General features: G+C 36.0%; 3 protein-coding genes across 5 annotated transcripts; 2 read left to right on the top strand and 1 right to left on the bottom strand.

Moving 5' to 3' along the window:
* Positions 1-1,307: 1,307 nt before the first annotated feature.
* On the top strand, positions 1,308-8,219 carry LOC144449166 (mediator of RNA polymerase II transcription subunit 19-B-like). Of its 2 annotated transcripts, none has more exons than XM_078139653.1 (6): positions 1,308-1,478; positions 2,749-2,871; positions 4,279-4,412; positions 4,967-5,069; positions 5,589-5,695; positions 7,282-8,219. In XM_078139653.1, exons 1-6 carry the CDS (start codon positions 1,319-1,321, stop codon positions 7,351-7,353), a joined length of 699 nt encoding a protein of 232 aa, XP_077995779.1. In that variant the 5' UTR covers positions 1,308-1,318; the 3' UTR covers positions 7,354-8,219. The 2 variants fall into 2 exon arrangements, with proteins under 2 accessions (XP_077995779.1, XP_077995778.1); XM_078139652.1 differs by having other exon boundaries at positions 5,586-5,695.
* A 1,168-nt stretch (positions 8,220-9,387) lies between these two features.
* Positions 9,388-15,612, bottom strand: LOC144449379 (serine/threonine-protein phosphatase PGAM5, mitochondrial-like). Of its 2 annotated transcripts, none has more exons than XM_078139907.1 (5): positions 15,380-15,612; positions 13,770-13,951; positions 12,898-13,112; positions 11,509-11,642; positions 9,388-10,633 (listed from the first exon to the last, which is right to left on the bottom strand). In XM_078139907.1, exons 1-5 carry the CDS (start codon positions 15,547-15,549, stop codon positions 10,483-10,485), a joined length of 852 nt encoding a protein of 283 aa, XP_077996033.1. In that variant the 5' UTR covers positions 15,550-15,612; the 3' UTR covers positions 9,388-10,482. The 2 variants fall into 2 exon arrangements, with proteins under 2 accessions (XP_077996033.1, XP_077996034.1); XM_078139908.1 differs by having other exon boundaries at positions 11,509-11,639.
* A 995-nt stretch (positions 15,613-16,607) lies between these two features.
* Positions 16,608-22,728, top strand: LOC144449665 (carbonic anhydrase 13-like). Its single transcript, XM_078140239.1, has 8 exons — positions 16,608-16,629; positions 19,118-19,306; positions 19,491-19,636; positions 19,952-20,047; positions 20,731-20,797; positions 21,180-21,340; positions 22,342-22,488; positions 22,594-22,728. The coding sequence occupies exons 1-8, from the start codon at positions 16,608-16,610 to the stop codon at positions 22,726-22,728; spliced, it is 963 nt and encodes a 320-aa protein (XP_077996365.1).
* Positions 22,729-23,156: the final 428 nt, after the last annotated feature.

Raw genomic sequence — 23,156 nt, 5'->3', positions numbered from 1 at the left:
ATCTGCAGCTGCAGTCAGCCTTGTCCATGTTTATGTTTGTGGCATACATTCGCACGGCACAAGTTATAGGAAGGAAAACTACTTGTACCGTAATGGTGGGAAAACGAGAGAAGGGATAAACAGAGTTTGAGATTTTTGTCATGTTGACTCTATCAGTGGCCATATGGATGAAGATCAGGTATTTATTGTGGATTTTCTAATTTTATATAATAATTTTATCATATGGCTTCTTACTTGAAAAATCAACATGAAACAACATTGACAAAGTCTGTGCTTGCAACTCAATACACTGCAAAAAGCTAAAAAAAAATGTGTAAAAAGTTTGTTTTTGTGCGTACAATAACAAAGATTTTACACATTTTAGTAATCTTTTAACAATGTATTGAGTTACAAAAAAGGACTTGGCATATGTTGGTTCACGTTGATTTTTTAAGTAGGAAACCATAATATTAATAAAATTGTTTTATAAAAATCCAAAATAAATACCCATATGGCCACTTTAAGAAAATTTGAATTTCATTTTGGGAAAGTTGAAGTCATTATATTTGAATCAATGTACATTGTGAAACATTTGTTCATGTTTCACAATAAATTCTACCGTATCCGTATTTTAAGCTTTTTGGGTGCATGTTTGCAATTGCGGCATGGGACTGTTTTGGCCAATAATTAATGTAAGTCGGTGTGTAGAATTCTTGGTCGGGTATTTGTTATAAAGTGACAATCGATCTTTGAAAGACAGGACACTTAGAGACAGTGCGATCCAAGTGAAAAACTAAAGCTACTATACCTTATGACCAGTTAGCTATTATACTTACATTGAACACTTATTGAAGAAAGGGCCGAATAACACTACCAGGAGTGTAAGTTGTGGACTAGCTAGTCTGACAACCCTACTTTCTTTCTTTTTTTCAATGTCAAACAACCGTAGACCAAGTCCGTGTTAACATATTGCAAATCAATATATTACTTAGAAACAAATAAAAATAGACCTGTAAGGTAGCTCAAAATGCCACACAACTTGGCTCAAACTTAGGCTTAGAATGATAATTGTGTGGTTCGGATTACGCTCAATTTTAGAATATGTGGGGTCGGTAAACTAGCTGATAACAGCTAAAGGTAAACATTGGCAATGCATTACACATATATTCCACTAATTACGAATTGTGTGTCTTTTCCTAATTTTAAAAGTGGTACCGTTTTAAATGAAAGTTTCCATTTTCCTCGGAATCCGGAATCGTACGTAAAAGAGTTTTTCTGTGACCCTTTGACCTTTACAAAGATTTCTGGGATAGGAGTCGATATCCAAGATGGCGGCAGAATGGAGGGTATGAAAAGACCTCCGGATCCATCGAGTCAAAAATTGGGCGTGAGATCACCAAAACTACAGACTATGAGACAGAAATCACCACTGCCAATTAAGCCATCAACAGTATCATCTGGGGATCCAGATTCGTTCTATTTAATGCGAGATATGTCAGGTAAGTGTTCTGTTTTGGTCGCACGCTATGTTATAGGGCTTGAGATTCGAGAAGCCCTCTGAAATTTGAAAATGCTGTACCTTGTAAGTACACGCTGCAAACGTGTAGTTTCTCCGCGTTTCCTACAGAGTTACTAGTGTGAATGTAAAACTGACGACAACATCGGAAGTTGCACATTTTGTGTGTATTAATAGTAGATTTTTTAAGGTAAGGTCATTACGTTTTCCACGTAACAAATAATGATGTCCATGAACCAAGAACTCGAGAAGAATAGTGGACCGACTGTACAATATAAACATACAATTGCATGCAAGTTAGGGAGTTGGGATTAGGTTAGGGACTGGTGTTATTTATATCCGTAACTGGAAAAAATGTATTTGTACTGAGATAGTGTTAAAACCCACTAATATGATAAACATTATGTAATGTCAAGAACAGGCTGTTCAAAGCCCCCCCCCCCCCCCCCCCACCGGGCTCAGCTGGGTTTGATTTAAATACGTTGTAAATTGAAGACGAAAGTTTTAAAAGGAAAGTGATATAATAAAGGTCATTCCCAAGTCTAATATCAGATAACAGTAAAGAAAAGTGAAACTATGTTAGGTAATAGTAATAGGTAGAGGCACATTTTGAGTATGGCACTGTATGCATCTCATCAGGTATATACTTTAAGATATCTCAAGCTGCCCCGAGAAGATTCATGTACACTGTTCTCTATATCTATGACATTGAGGGGTAATTGTAGTTTGTTTATTCTGAAATATTGACTATGTTGTAATCATGATAGAATTGGTAATTATATGTTGATCATGAAAAACAATAAATAAATGCTATCAATTCATTTAAACAAAATAATTGTTATTATTGACCATGTCATGACCATATTGATGAAAAAATAAATAAAAAACCCCCCAAAACATTGCCATCAGACTAGAAGATCTGTCGTAACGTCCTTGAATTAATCTATTGTAGGAATGTAAGTCATGCAAGACTTGAATATACATCTGTTTTTGCTGTGTTTATTGTATGTATTTGTAAGTTTTTGAGGATTCCAGATTTATGGTATCATATAGGACATGCCCAGATAATATTTAATGTCAGTTGTATTTATAGTGGTTGGACTAGATTAATTGCAAAACAGCTATTTCCATTCCCCTTTCCCCATAGCTACATGGATATACATATTTATCTAGTAAATGTATTTGTAATTTGTAATTATTATATATTTTTGGGATTAAATTATTATTATTACTTGATTATATTTTCTTTGTAGAATTACATGGAATTACTGGTGAAACTAATCTAGTAAGTCACCATGGACTGGAACATACTTATAACAAGTTCTGCAGTAAAAAGGTGAAAGAACAATTGAGTGCCTTCCTTCCAACGTTGCCAGGTAAGAAAATAGAAATACCGATATTCAATGTTCGTACTGCGTATCTTGAGTTGAGTGAGAAAACCTGAAATAGGTCAAGGGTCAAAACTTGAGTACATTTACGGTTACCGAGGCGAGGTACTGATTTATGACCCAAAATTTCTAGTCAGTCACTTTTACCACCTGTACATCGCGTGACTTCTCTAGAAATAAAAATACTCAAATCAGCCATGAACCAACCTGAACAGCTGATTCAGTTGATCTCTAGTAAGTCATGAAATGTCACTTTCACCACCTCGGTATTGCTCAACTCTTTTAAGATAAGAGAGTCAGTCATGTAGTAGTAGTAGTATATTTATTACAGTAACATGTAATCATGTAACATAGTAGTAACAAAAACACAAGTCGAAACAAGTATTTACCCAGCTGAATGGACTTGTAAGTCACTACAGTCAGTGTACAGTATATATAGGTAACACTGAAAAAAGAAAATAAAGCAGACTACATCCATTACAATATAGTAGAATTATACATAACTTTGCATAGTATGACATAATATTTTAGGTTACGTACAATATATAACGCCTGCTGTTGAAGGCCCTTGAAACAAATTTTGAAATGAGTCGTGGATGTTTAGTCATGATGTGGTTCAACTTTCTAATAGTAGAACAGACTGGTAATAGGTGGAGTGTTCTGGTATGCAATGATTGAGCAGCTCACATATGCTGATGTCAACAGTGCCTGTATTTATTTATCAGTCTGTCTGTCTGTCTGTCTGTCTGTCTGTCTGTCTGTCTGTCTGTCTGTCTGTCTTTGTGGTATAGTAATGAGTTTTAAGATATCATATGATAAGGACACTAAACCATGTGATGATCAGATGAATTTAGAATGTAGAATGTGGAGTTTCGTATGACTCTGGTAATCAAAGCTTTGGTTTACTGAGATAGATGCAAACTAAATCTATTGTTCTTTAATGTGGTAGATTACACAAGGGGGTGATAGTGTTTCCTCTGTTGTGCAATTCTAATCACCCTGTGATCAAGATAGTGTAAACATAGGAAGTCCCAAAACAGTACACTGTAAGTTTGTTAAACTCTGTCATAAAACTCTGCCACGCCTTCCCACTGAGATTTTAATTAAATTCCATTCAGTGGCATATCACGGTTCTATCAACATGTTGCGATAATAGTTTTAGTTTGTGTCTATCATAGTAAACTGAAGGCTCAATTACCACAGTAATATTGTTTCTATGCGATTGTATTAAACAGAGAGTGGATAGCAACCTGCAGCACACTGTATTACTAATATATGATGTGCTACTTCCTGAAGCATTGCTTTGCTTTTGGTAGCATTCAAACCAGCTTAACGTAAACACAATTCAAATGACGTCATATATAATATGACAATGTACCTTTTGTTTTGTTTTAGGTATGATTGATACTGTAGGGAGTCAAGACAACAGTAGCCTAAGATCATTAATTGAAAAACAGCCAATTTTGGGGAAAGAATACATTCCGTTATCAGGACCAGCACTAGCCGGATTCCGACTACATCCAGGGCCAGTAAGTTTGTAAACTGTGATTTGGGTTAAGATCTAAGTTCACTTATGTGAACATTTGAGATGCCAGCTGTTTTCACTTTGTTTCAGTTTTACAGGTGAAGGCATAAGAATCAAAACACTGTGTTTGTGTATTATATTGTCATGCATTTGTGTCATTTTATTTCTGATGACTGTCAAACTACCTTTTTGAGGGAAAAGAAGAAGATGATATTTTCTGTATTATTTTATACTGTGCATACTAGCAGTATTTGCACTGCAGTGCAATACCGAGAGCATTATTGCCTACCTGCATGCAAATGAGGATGCTATTGTTCGTTCTACAGAAAGTGTGTGATTGCAAGTGCCATTTTTACATAAATTTGTTGTTTCGGATAAACATATGTAGTAATAACAGAACTCCATGCTGTGCGAGTGCCAGTGTGGGTACTCAGGGATACATGTATTAGCACTGGAGCTTGTAGTGTTTTCTGCTGCACTTTAGTGCTGGCACTATTTTCTTTAGAAGTACTCCATAAATAGAAGATTTTTGACAATGTATTCATACATACTTTTCAGATCCCAGAGCAATATCGACTTATGCATCAACAACCACAGAAAAGAAAACATAAACATAAAAAACATAAAAAGGAGCATAGAAGTGATCCAATAGAAAATCCAGGTAGATAAAATGATGAATGAATTCTATTTTGACATTTCATATTTAGGATAACTTTATGTATATGTACAAGTACTAGTGTGATAATGTGTGTGTCTGTGTGTGTGTGCATGCGTGCATTTGCATGCATGTATGTATGTATGTATGTATGTATGTTTGTGTGTGTGTGTGTATGTATGTTTGTGTGTGTGTGTGTGTGTGTGTGTGTGTGTGTGTGTGTGTGTGCGTGCGTGCATGCATGCATGTATGTGTGCATATGTATGTACATTGTGTGTGTTTGTGCATGCATTTATGTTTGTGTGTTTATGTGTCCATCTGTGTCACAATACCTAATCCTGTACAGTATTTTTGCTGAGGAAACCATATGTACTTATGTAGGTTATACTATGATTATGATTTTTTTTCTTCAGTTTTTGTAGTCTGAAATCGTGACTGTGGTTTATGAATTTTCAGTGCAAATTATTTTGTATGAAACATTGTAATTATAATTCAGTACAATCCCTCTCTGACTATTAACAGTAGCTGAAACCACAGTAGATGCTAGTCACGACAAGAAACATAAAAAACAAAAGAAACATGAAGGTGACGGTGAGAAGAGGAAGAAAAAGAAGGACAAGAAAAAGAAAAAAGTGAGTTTACTTTTACTATGATATAATGTCAGTATATTCTGAATTCCAAGTACCTGTCTGTCATATTATTTTATACATAAAATACTATCTAAACGCTAAGTGCGATTGTTAGGAATTATATTATAGCATTACCAATTCCAGTGAATTTTGTGACGTCATCGCTGTACATTATTACTGATAATGTACTCCGTTATTGGGCATCGAGGCCCTGGAACGAGCATAATAATACAAGCTTATTGTTCTGTTTCTTCATACGACTAGGTATTTTTTCGAAATGTATGTTGTTACTTATGATTGTCATTTCCACTGTTTAAAAATACAACGCATTCATGAAACAAATTTGTGTTCACAGCAGTTCACTGAAGTGTATATGTGTGTGTACGTGTACGTACGTGTGTCGCTATGATTAGTATTCAGCTTCCGGGCCGAACATGGCAGACGATGTTCAGCGCTGTGTATAGTATACGTTGTTTTGCGTTTCTCGGTCTACAAATTCACTGGAATTGGCAAAACTATAAAATAATAACAATAATGTACGTCCTCCCTGTCCATAATGGACTCAAGCAAACTTTGCACTCCATAATGGGCTCGGCTGTCGCCTCGCCTATTATGTCGTTCAAAGTTTGCTTTCGTCCATTATGGGCTGGGAGGGCGTACATTATTGTTTAAATAATACACACTATTATTTACATCATTACACTTATTGCAAATCTGGTTGAGTATGTATGAAATCCATAGAAGTAACATGAAGTGAAAGTATCATATTAAAATTAACCCCATGTTATCACACGATATGCCATACTCCAGTTATAGGAAAGACAAAAGATTTCATGGTTTGGCCACTAGAAGTGCTGTTCACAAGCTGTTTTGGGCCAGAGTGGTTGAGTATTGTAGCATAAATGATAAAGTACAGTTTAAATGTGACTGCCAATAAATTGAATAATTAAAACATGTCTATAAACCACTACTGCATGCAATGCTCTTCTAACGGGCACACAAAGTTTTTGAACACACATTTTGTTCATGACTTCATTCATAGTTGTATGATTAGTGGCCATGACGAAAATTGTAGCCCTCACGTAACTTCCCTCACATGCCCTCTTGTGATGCTTACCTACAAAGTGGCAGTAACTTTGGTAACCAGAATATGGCATATTGTATGGATTTGTTCCCATATACCTTGCTGAACTCCTGCTGTGAATTAACCGTAGATGGACTCTATATTTGAGTCATGAACTTGTAGAACAAATAGAAACATGTGACATGTGAATGGGGTCATTCATGGGGTCAAATATGTGTGTTTTGAATCATTTGAGTTTTGGTCATATTTACATGACTCTGTTTTCGAACCTTCCCATCCATTGTCCCCCATTTACACAGACTGTGTTTGAATGTAAATGGATCATTTTCAAAAACAATTCACTTTTAGCAATGTTTTTCAAATTGTTATATTTTGATGTGACTTTGTTGGTGTTTTGCAAATAAACAATAGGTGCTAACACAACAAAATAAAATGTCATCATTTGAAATGAAAATGATATCTGTCCCATCTTTGCTGTAACATACCATCTATATTGTCATTTCAGTCTCGACACAGTCCAGAACATCAAGGTATTGCCGGCTTAATGGAAACCAATGGACCAGGCAGACCAACGTAGCTAGTAGTACCACCTTTTGTTTTTAAATACCATCTGTATATAAGAGAATTTTCCTATTTATTGTCATCATGGATATTTTGATGATATATTGACAGACAGACGTGAAATTTCATCATCTCTTTGTATCAATCAACAGTATTCTAAGAGATAAAAAACCCAAAGAAATTGTGTATTATCAAACGTCACTTTTGAAGTTTTGTCTGTGATTTTTTTTTAATGAGACCTTTAATTCTAAAATGTAGGATGCGTGTAGTGTCTTCCTATAAAGTTGAAATGTGGATTAGACTGTTTTGTTCATTTTCACTTTTACTAGAGTGATGTGATTCACTGACAAAAGAGATTTGGTATGTGGCACATAAAAATTACAAATGCCTTTTTGGGTTGATAACTTGACTTGTTATGGTATGTATACTTTGACAGAGTGACTGAGTCACATAACATATGGTTATCGTAGTCCACAAGTTAACGTTGTACCACTGTGGTACGTCATCAGTTGTGTGATTCCAATCACACTGTATGAAGATAGACTCATATACATAATCACAACAATCTAAAAGCCCAAAAATAGTACTTTTCTAGACAGGAGGAGTGAACTGCTTGTTTCTAAGTTCAAGAGAGCAACTGAAGTATTTTTAGTTCAGGATCAGATTATTCATCGATATAATTTCGGATATAAACTATTGATAGTCCACATGTCAACATAAAAAAAAAAAAAATTCTTTCTGTTCTTTGTATAGCTTACTTTGCTTTAGTTTTCAATAACAGCAACTTCTGTAGATGTAATGTAGGTGAGATCAGAGTCAGATTTTTAATAGCCATTTGCTGCACATGCTTCATAGATTTCCAGGGAAGTTTGCTGTACAAGTATGCTTTGTTTGTTTGTACTCCTTTCTTTTGTAAATCTTGATATAGATTTAGATATACTTATAGTACAAATGAAATAAACACATGTTGTCAAGTTTAACTATTCATTAGATATACTGTGGTCATTTATCGCACATTTTGACGGTACTACCTTTGCACTAGTTGTCTAGAAATGCTGCTGATCAGAACATCATTTTATCACTGGTGAAATATTCAAACTGGCTTTGTAGGTGCCGAAAAGTCTTCTCCTTATCACACTATCAAACTGTCATACATGATCAGATATATGCTTTTATCAGTTTGTTTATGTCTGTGAAAGTTGGGAATATTGTATATATGGCAATATGACGTAAATTTCACAGACATAAACAAACTGATAAGACTATGGCGTAAACTTAGATCAGACACCCAATGTTATTTGGTATCAATATATGTCTGTTTGATATTTTGATGGGGAGACGACTCAAGTTTTCAGCACCTACAAAGCCACTGGCTACTACTGATAAAAACAACATTCTGATCAACAGCATTCTAGACAACTAGTGCATGGGTTGTAATATGAAGTAATTACAAGGGTATCACTGATTGGACAGTGTACACACACAAACACACTTTGGGATTAGGGGTAATTAGTATCAATATTTGCCCATAGGTAAATCTGAGTTTATATCTACATTATTTTACGATACTTGTTGTAAGCACTGATCAGACTAGGAGGGATGATGTATATTTGTGACCAAGCGAAAAACAGCAAAGAAATTGGAGTCAATGGTCATTATGAACATGGTGTCCAAAATGGGGATCTAAAACGCCGGGTTTTTAGCCCCCAGTTGTAAAAAAATAACCCCCCCCCCCCCCCCCCCCCCCTAAAAAAAAAGGAAAAAAAAAGCTGGCTTCTATATGTATGAGTGTGTGTGTGTCGTCCATGCCATTCACTCCTGCCAATTTCATCCCTGTTCACTCCATTCATCCATTTACTCCAATCATCAATGCCAATTTCATCGCTGTCCTCCATTCACTCCTGCCAATTTCATCCCTGTCCACTCCATTTATCCTTGTCAAATGCAGCGGTCACTTTCAAAAAAAGACAACTTTTTCACAGCAGATCACATGTCACATTTTTAATGATAAATACAAATACTTGTCTGTGAGAGAATCTGTTCTCTTAACTCTGACAGTTAAATTTCCACTTTTCCAAATAGATGAGCGTAACGATTTTTAAGACTGAAACATTCTCCAGAAATTGCATGGTTCCAAGTGGATTGTACATTTGTGGTTGATTGAAAGTAATTCATATCTGTCAGAGTTCCTGAGATGAAGTTGTGAGCTGTATGGTGACTAGTGCAAGACACTCAGTGTACACAGACTGGCTATGTTCCAAAGACATTGTCATGAAACCTGTAACAAAATTTTGCGTGGCTGAACAAAATCTTACTAACATTGCTTTTTTCATCATCTGCTATGTGATAAGTCTTAACCACCATTGCTACATTTTCTTTGTGCCGACAGTGAGTTACCATTATCAGTTTTTAAATGCACAATGACAACACATGAAGGTAAACCTAATGTTGGTGTGTTCATTCTGATATTTTTGAGACAGTCAATTGACTACAATGTAACAACTGAACTTTAATTCTTGTCATGAAAGATGAAAGCATGTAGAAATGTTAATTAGATTTTTTTTCGTCGAGCCAGACAATAACATTTAGCAATGCTGATACGATTTTTTTTTAGCAAAATGATGTTTTTGTTTTAGGATTTGCAATTTTCATTGTATTACAGCTCACCCCAAAATATGTTAACCACATTAGCACATACTGCATATATCATGATAAGTACAGGAATATCTGATAAGTTTTTAAAACTTAGCATTTTTATATGTCAGCAAATGTTTACCCACACTGTTAAAAATATCGGGAAGTTGTGGATATTTGAATGATCTCAGGAGTTCAATTCATATCATTACATTAATATGTATCAACATGGACATACTACAATTTTACACCACTGTCAATTTTGTGAATACATTACACACTTTATACCTATATTATGTTAATACCATAGGAAGTGACACAAAAGTCCTATGAATGTCCAGAATTTTGGATGTACTCCATATTAGTCCAGTATATAAATGGATAATCTCACTTGTAGTCTGTTACTGTTCTTGGTCAAAAATTCACATCTAACACATTTACTCGTTACGCTATAAAGCAACATCTATTTAAACATTTTTGTTCAAGGCTGGATTGAAAGAATTGTAATGATTTAATTGGTGGTGAGTTCATTTGGGGCAAGGTGACCGGAATCACCTAGAAGTTTAAGTGATACTCTCCCAGACGGTCTAATGGCAAGCCATGTTATACTACCGTTATACAGACTAATTCTTAGCCAGGCTTCAGGTGCAAACTGCAGTGCTCTGTAAAAATGAAAAAAAAAAACTTTTAGTCATTTCCCTTGGAGAAGAGAGTACACATACCAACAAACGTGAACCTTTGTAAAGATCATGAAAATTCACTGATAGCATTTGCCATTACAATGGTGTCTACTTTCTTGGTGTATTGTAAAAGAGAAAATGGAGAGTGAATGTTTGCTGGACTCACATAAATAAAGTGTGGCAATTGAATTTATGGGACTGTCTTTACTGTGAGTGAATTTCTTCATCTGTTTATTTATTCTTGCCGTAAGTCTAAATGTTTCAACTAATGTGCATGTGAGTCCATGTTGCAGTGATATGGAAGCATACCTTGTGTAGATTTGAGCATTTTGCAGAGTTAAGTGGCCAAAAGTAACTTGTTGGGCTACCACTTTGAGTGCCTTATTGAGAGGAAAGGTGTTATGGCTAACAATGAAGCAGTAGATTATGATAAATTGCTGTTGAAACGTTACCATCTCATAGTTGTCAACAGGAAGTAAGTGAGACCACCAGTCAATTTGCTGTTATGTTAGAGCACTATTTTGATAGATGGGTAACCATGGGGAAAATTGATGGAAAATACTTTCAACACCTGTGACATCTCTGTGTGTGTGTGTGTGTGTGTGTGTGTGTGTGTGTGTGTGTGTGTGTGTGTGTGTGTGTGTGTGTGTGTGTGTCTGTGTCTGTGTCTGTGTCTGTCTTATTTCTCCTGTGACTGTGGTCCCTCACCCATCCTGTACTTTAGAAAAACTCGGCTGTCATGACAGCTTGGTCATCAGTATTACGGTTTACAGTATTTTGAAGTCCCTGATGACACTCTCTGTCTGTATTACATAAAATCATGTGTACATGTATATAATAAAAGACAAATAACTTACCTACAAACAAAATATCTAATAACATTGGCATGACACACAAGTATTTCATAGCTGTCTTTAGTTTGTTCTGGGTCTGCTCTGTAGAAATACTTTCTGAAAGCTGCCTCTATCCTGGCTCCTTCTTCAAAGAACTGCTGCAAAAAAAGATGAAAAATTGATATTGAAATCATAATTATCACATGCATAATAAATTATGGAAGTTTTAAGTTGTTTAAACAGTCCTTGTTATAATAGTTAAATTGACTTTTTTGAGCGAAGAGTTATTGTCAATGTTTACATGCCTGTATATCATTTAAAAAGGATGAACCAAATGGTTTGACCCAGAAGCAAAATGATCAATACACAGAAAACAACCAGTGACAGGCAATCATTTGCAAACTAGTCTAGTTCCTATGTGCGCTACGATTACTATGATCATCTCCACTCACATATGGTCAAAGTCATTACTCTTGCATAGAAATCTGTGCTCACCCCCGACAACATTCATATAAACATGATGATGCGAGTAGAGATGATAGTAGCAATTATAATGCGCACTTACGGGAACTAGACTATTTAGAAGTGTAATTTGTTACAAACTGGGAAAGTTAATAAATGAATTGGATTAATGACACTCGCCTCAGCATGTTGCAACTACCGAAACTTGTGATACATTTCAAGAACAGTTTATTGCTTCTTTATATAAAAGCTCACATTCACTAATGAATATCAAGTTCCGCTGACATATCATAAACTATTCTTATCAAACCATAAAATATGTGTCTCTGTAGTTCCAACATGCTGTGCCAAGTGTTATTAATCCAATTCATTACAGTGCTTCTAATAAAAGTGTGAATGACAAACTACTGCAACATTTTCATACATTACTAAAATGGGTCTGTGTCTTTGTACAGAATTTAGATCAATGATATGCCACAATTGTGCACATCATTACTGATAATTTCAATCACAACAAATTTCAAATTTGGCACCTCTTACAGTTACCAAGGTTTGTTGTCTAATACATCACTCTGTACATCTAGCCATGATGATATCTACCAATAGACAGGTGTTTATTTGCAACTATGAATATTGCACACCAGTTGGCCTTTTTGGGTGGCATATAAAGTACACTGTTATAAAACTTTGCTACTATGTAGGCAATGTAGTGACTATTATAGCAAAATCTATGTCATTATATCAGGACAAGTTCTGTAATGTATCAATATATTGCAGTACTTCATTATTCTTACTTTGATTGGGAGCACTGTAATTAATTTCCATCTCTGTAACAAGTTTCACTTGTAAATACTAGCTTGTCACTGGTTGTAGATTGAATGTACCATGTACAACCACAAATCACAATACAATGTACTAACTATAACAACAAATGAAAAGACATGACTTTACTTTGACTTCAGGTTTCCAGTGACCAACTGGTGGTTCTGGTGGAATTGGTGCACCTTCTCTTATAAAATCACAAAAGCCAACATTTGCATCTGGTAAGTGTTTCCTGATGATATCACCAGTTTCTCTGGCACGTTGCATGGTAGAAATAGTTATTATGTCATAGGGATGGTTTAGGTTTTTAAGTCTTTGGCCAGTCTTGTCTGCTTGAAGCTTTCCTAGAAATAACAAGTCACCAAAATATACACAAAAATGTACTACTCTGGCCAACGAGGTCTCAGTTTATTAAGATAGATGCAAAAACTAAATCTATTGTTGTTCAATGTGGTAGATTACAAAAGTGGGTGATAGCAGTTCCTCTGTAGAATCACAGACATGAGGAGAACTTCTCCACTGTCTATGGCAGTATGAATCTATCACCAATAGTGTCACCCTTCTGTGAGTACAGTTAATTAAACCAACGTCCATTCGATAGCTGTAAGTAAGAGGATGTTGTTCAGTTTGATTCATTTTTTCCAATATTCCATTCTAGACTGTAGACTTAGCTAAAAACAGTTCTTAACTTACCTCAATATGTTAACTTTCACTTTCTGTCTGCACACTTGTCTGGAATCCATCTTGACCTAAATTACCTTAATCTGTTAACTTTCTTGGCCAGACACAGCTCTAACCTTCCTTACTTATACTCAATCTGCTAAAATTTCTGTCTACAAACTTGGCTGAAATCAGTCCTATTATAGCTTATTTAAATAATCTGCTCTCTTTCCTGAAACTTAGTGAAAACAGCTGTAAAGCTGGTACCTGTAGACCTGTATACCTGTAAAATTGTTAAACTTTCTGTCTGTAGACTTGGTTGAGATCAGTCCTCAACTTACCTAATTCTGTTAACTTGCGATCTTCATCTATATGTGATGACATATCATACTGACCATGTCTTATTAAGAACAAATGCCTAGTTGCTGTTGACTTAGCGTTTTCTAGTTTTTCTTTGTGAGTTTCTCCGGTATCTAACTCAGTCACCTTAGTTACTGGTTTAACAAGGCTACCAGGATCCCGTCTGTAACACAAAATTAATACATATGATAATATTAAAGTGGCACAAGCTGAGTTTGTAAGCTTTTTACTCAGGTGAAAATACTTAGATAAAACTACATTCCAATATAACGTTAATGTTTAGGCATGTCTCCTATACCATTACGATTGTCTTCTGGCATGGTTAGTTGAATGCATGGTAGGGATTTCCTGAATATTATTTTTATATGTAACAAATATAACGTCATCAGATCGTTTATGGGTGTTATCATAATACCAGTATGAGTTCATTTAATTGCAAGTGATGGTTAAGTGTGTGTCAGTAGGTACAATACTGTGAGTATCTTTTAAATATGTAGTAAAAACTACACCCAAATATGTATAAACTCAGCTTGTGCCCCTTTAACAAGTGACACTCAACCATTGTTATTATCTTACTAACAATTTCCCTCATCAAAATCTTTTGTTCTTATGATCTTTAAAAAAATGTACATGCTTTCATTTTGTAACTGGTGCTATCTTTTTTATGTATGAGTGGGATTACAAAGTGTTGATGAAAACAAAGATACATTTTATTATATGGCTATTCAATATTAACACCTATAGGTAGATATAATATATATTAGGGTGACCCTATTTCATTTTCTCATTACCCAACTGACCCAAATTTTCAGCTTGGACAAATTAAATTTTTTTTTCGCCCACTCTTAATATTTTGCGGAACATCGCCCTCTCTGGCAAGAATAAGCAAGTGTCTGGACTATTGACGTTATCTACAGTCATGGCAGTGACTACAACATTTGTTCATGAAGTTAACAGAGCATTTCTTTCATGATAGAAATTATTCAAGTAGAGAACATGACAAATGTAGAGAAGTTGGGAAAGGACTTGTTACCAGAAATCCAATAAAAAGAAGATAGAGAGGAGGAAAAGGAGCTCGAGGCATGGAAACATGAAGATGATGATTTTGTATTTTTTAACTTTAAAAAAAAAACTGACTGACCGACCAACCAATAGTTGCCATGAAAAGGTAATGAGAAACATTAAAAAAAATATGGTCCCCCTAATCCGTAAAATCATGTTTTTAAACAATATTCCCGTAGGCCCATCAAGGTGCATTTCATGACCACAGGGGCACATATTATGTCATAGATTGTTGTTTCCCTAAAGAAAATGTTTACGAATCCTGATACTACAAATGTATAAATACAAGTAGGCTTGGGTTACCGTGTTATCATATTTTATATACAGTAGCTTGTAAGTAGACAAGGAAAACAACAATCTTAGAAATATTATGTGTCCCTATGAAGCTTAGCAAAATTCATTGATATCACAGATTGTGACGTAAACAGGTTAGGCTTCATGAACTAATGTGATTCAAGACTTCCATGAAATGATATAGCAATATTGGTGTTGATTAAAACATGAGAAATCCCAATACATCCACACTTACTTATCCCAGTTATGGTCCCATGGCACACTGGGTGTGTGATTGGTGGTCCATGATGACAGGGCAACCTTGCCATCTTTATCGAGCTTGTATGCACATACAACAGCGGTAACACCAACACCAATACCAGATGCTAGTCGTAATAGCTTGCTTCCAATGCGGAAAGAACTCATTTTACACCAATTCCTTATAGTGAATAGCGACAAAGATTACACCGGAGGGTGCGTGCATGTAAATTTACATGGGGGCAGCCATTTTCATTTCTATTCACCGTTGGTGGCTCCCTCCAGCGATCGCGTCATTGAAGTAGTAGGTCAGTAGGTCTCAGGCTCAACAGTAACAGGGTTGAATAGGTTACCATCTACTACCTCTCACATGACTTAATTAAAAAAAAGTTTCTTCCCTCCCACTAGTAGGTGATGCTGTCTCCTTCAAAATCAAGGGTGACGGTGCAACTTGCGGTGTTTCGTTCTATCTCATAACACATAGATATAATGTTAGGTGGTTAACTATTTTATATACTTTTCTAGACAGTTACGCTTATCAGACTATAACCATGGTAACGGTCTAGAGGAAATGAATAGGGTCATGTGTGTTGTTGGTCTAACGGTATTATTCCAAGGCTAGGAGTAATATACAACCATATTTCAATAATATATCATGGGGGGGGGGGGGTTATTGTAAATAATTGCTAAAACTGTATTACATACATCACGTCACTGTGACAGGCACTCGAATCAATGTGTATGATTTAAAAAAAATATGAGTGTAAATAAGTCTTATTTACATACAATACATATTTTTTTTCTACACATTGATTTGAGTGCCTGTGCACCACGTGCACATGATGGTTTCGTTGCTTCCAATCCACAGGTTCATACACAGACGAAAGTATCGTCATATTTATCGTGGTAACAGCAGGTCATCGTAAACAAGATATAATATTGTAAGTCACTCGAATAGTTTATTACATGTATATACTGTATTGTTGGTGATCAACTTCTTTTGAAGTTTAGAGGCAATGTGAGCTTAGGTGTGGAGGGCCACAGGATGGGGATTGGGTGGGGTGCTCATCAAGTTGGGAGAATCTAAAAATACACTTCCACGTCAACTATGAAGGATGCACCGGAAAATGGGTGAGTCTTGAACTTCTACAAATCAATACTGTGTCAACACATCAGAGGACGTGGTGTATGGACACAAATCTCTCAAACCACCAGTTGTGTTCATAATGACGTCACCTGGTGACTCAGGTATGTGCCCCAGGTGTGTCACATGTGCACATCCCCGTTCCCAAACAGGTGACGCATTCATCGCTACAGTACAGCATCACACTCTGTATAGGAACAACGGTACAGTCTAGCATAGATATGCGCCTACGATGACCTAATGATTAACTTTACAGTTAGAATATTACCCCTTCATTACGGAAGCCGTTCATCACTACCATATATGTTCAAAGGGATAAATTTAACCTTTATTAATAAATACCGGACAAGCTGTATAAAATTTAACTCTCACCCTTTATAAAATGTTGTTACACATCTGCCTCTTTATTTCACAGAGCAACATGCACAAAATGATGGTCAGCAACTACTTCATCATTGTTCCATTCGTTATTATTGTGGGGACCAACCCTGTGGCTACGATATCAGTGTTCGCAGACTCAAACTCCGAGTCGGATAAAGGTTTGTAATTATAGTATTGGAGATTGAGATTTTATTTGAGTTTTTTTTATGTGTGGTTTGCTTTCTTAATTTCTATCCCGGCTCAAATCATCATATAGTAATTTAGGTTCCTGTATATCAATCAGCAAAACCATAACACATGAATAGATGGAACGATTTTTTCCATGGGTCATCTTAGTATGTTACTTTAAACACTGCAACGGAGTTCTATATGCTCCCTTATTTAGAGCTTTGATGTAATCTCTCTCTCTCTCTCTCTCTCTCTCTCTCTCTCTCTCTCTCTCTCTCTCTCTCTCTCTCTCTCTCTCTCTCTCTCTCTCTCTCTCTCTCTCTCTCTCTCGTTCTATCTAGGCTGGAGTTATAAGGGAGATACAGGTGAGGATTCAACATAATATCTGAAGTATATGATTACATATATATAACCAATATGTTTCAGCGTGTCATAGCTAACCCGGATTGACAACCTAGATATTATACTAGGTAGACGTCGATGGAAGTCGATGTAATATCGGCAATGAGAGATTTATTAGGGTATGGTATATGAGTATGAAAGGACATTCATGGCATTGGAGTGTATGTACCGTGTTAATGTTTAAGATATCGATCAAATCAGTCCAAATCGTACCATACTTACCATAGATAATTATAAATAACACAGTGTCGTTGATGACGTCAGTTGCCGACTATCGTATTCTGTTCACATGCGTTCAGGTCATATTGGAATCGTTACTTGGTACAACTTGGTACTAGCCAACCAAACAGACTTGGTTAATTAGTTTTGTGATGAGAAGTACTAGGTACCGAACATTTACACATAGCTGTAATTACCTAGCGATATCAACCACCGTGTCTAGTTCAGATGACACTAAAATATTAGAATAATTTGACACGTGTGATTACAAATATATATATATATTGTATTTTTTACAATTTCTATCTCCCAGACTGAGTGTACGATTGTTATAGGTATGGTTAATATTGTAAAAAAATCGAAGGTAAATAATTAGTAACAAAAGAATGAACGCAAAAACTTGAATGTGTAATTAGTAACACAAAAATGAACTCAGATAAAACAAGTTAAATGATCCCTACATCGATATTTCGGTGTTGGGCTGTACAACTACGCAAACTATAACACAAAGTGAACAAACGAGCACAGACACAGACACATGTAGACACAGACACAGACACAGACACAGACACAGACACAGACACAGACACAGACACAGACCAGACGGACAGACAGACACACATTCATACATACATACATACATACATACATACATACATACATACATACATACATACATACATACATACATACATACATACATACATACATACACATACACAGACGGACAGAGACAGACAGACACACACATACATACATACATACATACATACATACATACATACATACATACATACATACATACATACATACATACACAGACAGACATACACATACACAGACGGACAGAGACAGACACACACACACACACACACACACACATAGACAGACACAGACATGCACACATTTTTAATTATGCTAATCCTTAATATCCTAATCTTCATTTCTTATAAAGCGCATTATAACAAAAATAATCACAATGCTGTAGAACTGAGAGAAAAAATCCCTAAAAGACAACAAAAATACACGATTTTAAAAACTGTTAAAAATGTCCAGATACTAGGAAAATACTAGTAAAAAGGTACACAAGTCATGCATAAAGGTAAAATATATACAATATCTAATGAAAGAACGACCTGAAACGGTAAGTTTTGAAACTGCTTTTAAAATTGTACGTCGCATGAAGAAGCAGCTCGGATCTCTGATGGCAAGGCATTCGAATTCCTTAGACGAGGACGAGGGGCACAGATTGAAAAGCTCGATTACCATAATACATAGTACTGCCTATAGGCTGGTGTAAATTAATGGACTGTTCATGTAATATTACCGTAGGATTGTGTAAAGACCCCCCCCCCCATCCATTATAGCCATAACGTTAATTCACTCATCCATATATGGTGCAATGTCTACATTTCCCGATAGGTCCAAACTACTGGCCTGAGAAGTACCCAACATGTGGAGGTGATAATCAATCACCAATTAACATTGTCACATACGATGCTCTCCCCAAGTCGATGGGGAAATTAGTTTGGAATGCTGATGGTGGTGAAAAAGTAGAGAACACTACACGCCCAGGTGGCATAATGATTTTAGAAAATAAAGGATACACAGGTAAGAAAACCGTTTTAATTTGCATAATACCCAGGACTTATTTTGACATCGCTGTGATCTATATATATAGTGTGCGTTTATCGTGACAAGTCAGATCATTCCTATGCATCGACTAATCGGACTATATGAGGAACGTGTGTTTTCATTCCTTCATTGTATAAACGTAAATGTTGTTTTCTTTCAGTTCAAGTCAGTTTTACAAGTGACTTTTATGTATCTGGAGGTGGATTGCCCGCTAAATATAAACTCGTTGAGCTTCATTTTCATTGGGCTTTGCAAGGATTCAGGGGATCTGAACACTCCCTCAACGGCTACAGGCATCCTGCTGAGGTATGCAAACTTTCAATGTACATCATTTTTCAATCTCTATCAAGTATTTCTCATAGAAGAATTTATTTGACGTTCAATGAATATAAAGTTTATACAATGTTCTACCAATTTACGCTTCTTCTTTTTCCTGTCGTTTCTCATTTTATTTTCTGTCTGTCTGTCTGTCTGTCTGTCTGTCTGTCTGTCTGTCTGTCTGTCTGTCTGTCTGTCTGTCTGTCTGTCTGTCCGTCCGTCCGTCCGTCCGTCCGTCCGTCCGTCCGTCCGTCCGTCTGTCTGTCTGTCTGTCTGTCTGTCTGTCTGTCTGTCTTTCTCCAGATGCATCTTGTTGGATACAATTCGGAGAAATTTGCTGACATAAATGAGGCCAAATCGGACTCTCAAGGAATAATGGTGCTGGGAACGTTTATTAAGGTAAGTTATGCGTTTTAACTGGTCAGTGTCGTCCAGCTAATTAGTGAGGTCAGTGGACCACACTAAAAACGTCTCCGACTCGTTCCTGTAAAACCAGGTAAATTACTGTCACTAAGCAAGTTGACCTTTTGATTCTAAATTGTACATATAAAGTATTGTACTTAGTCAAAACCATCACATAGTAACAATTCATCTTTAAACACACGGCTGAAATGTTCAAAAGGTTGGGACATCTAGCTAGTATCTGATAGCTGATGCCACGAATACGGGGAGAGCTCGGCAGGAGGGGATGTGACCCCTGTCGTGGGGTTGGGGGTTGGGGTCCTGGGCATGTACAGGTGGTAGGTAAACTTGGAATGCACGTACGTATTTGTGGTTGATATCAAAGTTACATGTACATGTCTCAACATCACTGTAAAGTAATAGTAAAAGATGTACTACGGAATTGGAACAGAATAAACACAACAGTTTAGTGATTCTCTATCAATTCATCACCCCCCCCCCACCCCGCCAAAGAAACTAAATGACCCATTAGTTCTATAGATTGTTAAATTTGACGAAATGATACATTGCCACTTTTGTTTTATGTGTCCAACACTGGATATTGCCAATAAAATGAATGCACTTGTGAAGTTCGGTTTGATGTGTCAGGACAAAGGAGTTGTGGAAATTATCTTTTACAGGTTGAAGGACAAGACAATGAACATTTCAGCGAGTTATTCTCAGGTTTTGATAGCATCTTATACAAAGGTAAGGTTCCATGAGTTTCATCGACATGTGTGATTTATGTATGTATGTATGTATGTATGTATGTATGTATGTATGTATGTATGTATGTATGTATGTATGTATGTATGTATGTATGTATGTATGTATGTATGTATGTATGCATGCATGCATGCATGCATGCATGCATGCATGTATGTATGTATGTATGTATGTATGTGTATGTATGTATGTATGTATGTATGTATGTATGTATGTATGTATGTATGTATGTATGTATGTATGCATGCATGCATGCACATATATCTATATTACAAACAAACCACCAAAGATTTGTAGGTCGCACATTTTTTAATGTTGCTCCAAACATTGAAACTCATTTCCGCTTCACATTCATTCTCTTCAGGTCAGAAGTATACTTTTACATCTCCTTTACCTGTACTATCAATGTTGCCCCATGACACATGGCAGTTTTATCGTTACTCTGGCTCTCTTACTACACCAAACTGCGACGAGGCCGTTGTATGGACAATGTTTGAAAATCACGTAGAGATCTCACAGCAACAGGTCAGTATTTTACCATGATTCTGCAAAGCACGTGTCTTATTTATGTATATACTTATCAATGTTTACTAAAAAAGTCAAAAAACAATCGAAAGTGACATGCATGGTAAAAAGCACATTCATAACTCATACATGGATGAAAACAATGTTTTTGGATATAGTAAGATAACATCAACTGAAATAGTATATTCTTTTCAAGCAGGTCAACAGCGCAATAGTGAAACACAGTCATGTCTGACTTCGTGCTTCTCTCTGTTAAATTGTCTGGTGTTTTCGCCCATCTATACCATTGTCTCCTTTATAGTGTAGTGTACTCTCCATATCTGTTTCACTTATATACATTTTTCCTAGTTTTATATACGTGAATGTAGTCAAACCATCTCATGGGACCTGCACTAGCTGCAATTGGGGTTTTTTTTTTGTCATGCAAATAACCAAAGATACATTCACTAAAAATTGGGGAATCACTTATAAAAAGACATTGTATCTGTTAATTAGTGACCAATATTATATGTAGGTTGTGTAGTGACAAGTTAAATCTTGAGCAAAAGTTCAGTTTTGAATCTGTCGCTATGTTGTAACTGTATTAGTTGTAACTGGAGTATCATTTTTTGATCAGACAACTACAATATATTCATTGACAACTGTTAAAATACCAATAATTTGACATTGCACATGTTAATTAGTGGTCGATATTATCTATAAGCAGTACAGGAATGGGTAGAAATCGTGATCGCCGTTGAGGGCGCTGTTTTGGGTACGGACCCAAAAATCATTTTGATTTGATTTTTTTTTCATGTATACATCTATAAAAATTATGTTTAGCCACAGGTTATTCAGTACTGTTAGTGGTGTATGATATGTAAGGGGGTATGTTATTGTACCTAACAATTTTTTTTAATGAATGTTCCAGTTGTATCTAGTGTTGTTTTCAATCGATGTACCTATTCTGTGATAGATCGAACTCTAACATGAGAAGTTTCAATTTTTCATTCTATTTACAGTATGACAATTTCTTAAAGTTGTATACAAATGAGTTTGGAGAAACGAACATTCCTTTGGGAGACAACTACAGACCAATACAGGCCTTGAACAGTAGACGAGTTTATCGACAAACTGACGACCCTTCACCAGAGTCCAGTAGTGCTACAGTTTGCAGAACTTTATTTGTTAATAATGTTATCGCTGTCTGTATTGTCATCAAATCACTACTTCATGTTTTTTCGTAGTCTGCAATGTTAACTCTGTACTCACAGAGTATAGCCAGGAGTGAAGTTTTACAGCGATCAACGAAACAATCGGCAGAAACTAACATTCAAGTTGTGGCCTATGTTGTGAAATTGTATTGTGGCCTTGCATTTAGTCTGCTAGCTGACCTACAGTACTCTTGATGTCTTTGGGAAGTTTTCACAAGGCCTTGTTATCTGTAACTTGAAGCACATGTCATCATTCATATCAGGGTTCATATGATTTCTTGTTGAATTGGCTAACATGTTTATTACATGAACTGTTACATGAACATTGGACAAGTTTCTTGACAAGTACGAAGTTGTCATTATCATGCCCTTCATCGATGGTAAAGGTGTAAAATTTGCATATATGTTGCAGTCATTTCCACCATCTTTAGTGTCAACCACAAGAAGTTGTGATTTTTATGCCCCACTTAGGTGGTAAAGGTGTGAAATATGCATAAATCTTGTCCACCATCTTGTCAACCAACCCAGAGAACCAACCAGAAGTTGTGATTTTTATGCCTCACTTAGGTGGTAAAGGTGTGAAATTTGCATAAATGTTGCAATTATTTCCATCATCTTGTCAA

The sequence above is a fragment of the Glandiceps talaboti genome, chromosome 18 (assembly GCF_964340395.1).
Source record: "Glandiceps talaboti chromosome 18, keGlaTala1.1, whole genome shotgun sequence".
Classification (NCBI taxonomy): domain Eukaryota; kingdom Metazoa; phylum Hemichordata; class Enteropneusta; family Spengelidae; genus Glandiceps; species Glandiceps talaboti.
The sequence above is the reverse complement of the archived record's forward strand: the minus strand, read 5'-3'. Positions and strand labels throughout refer to the sequence as shown.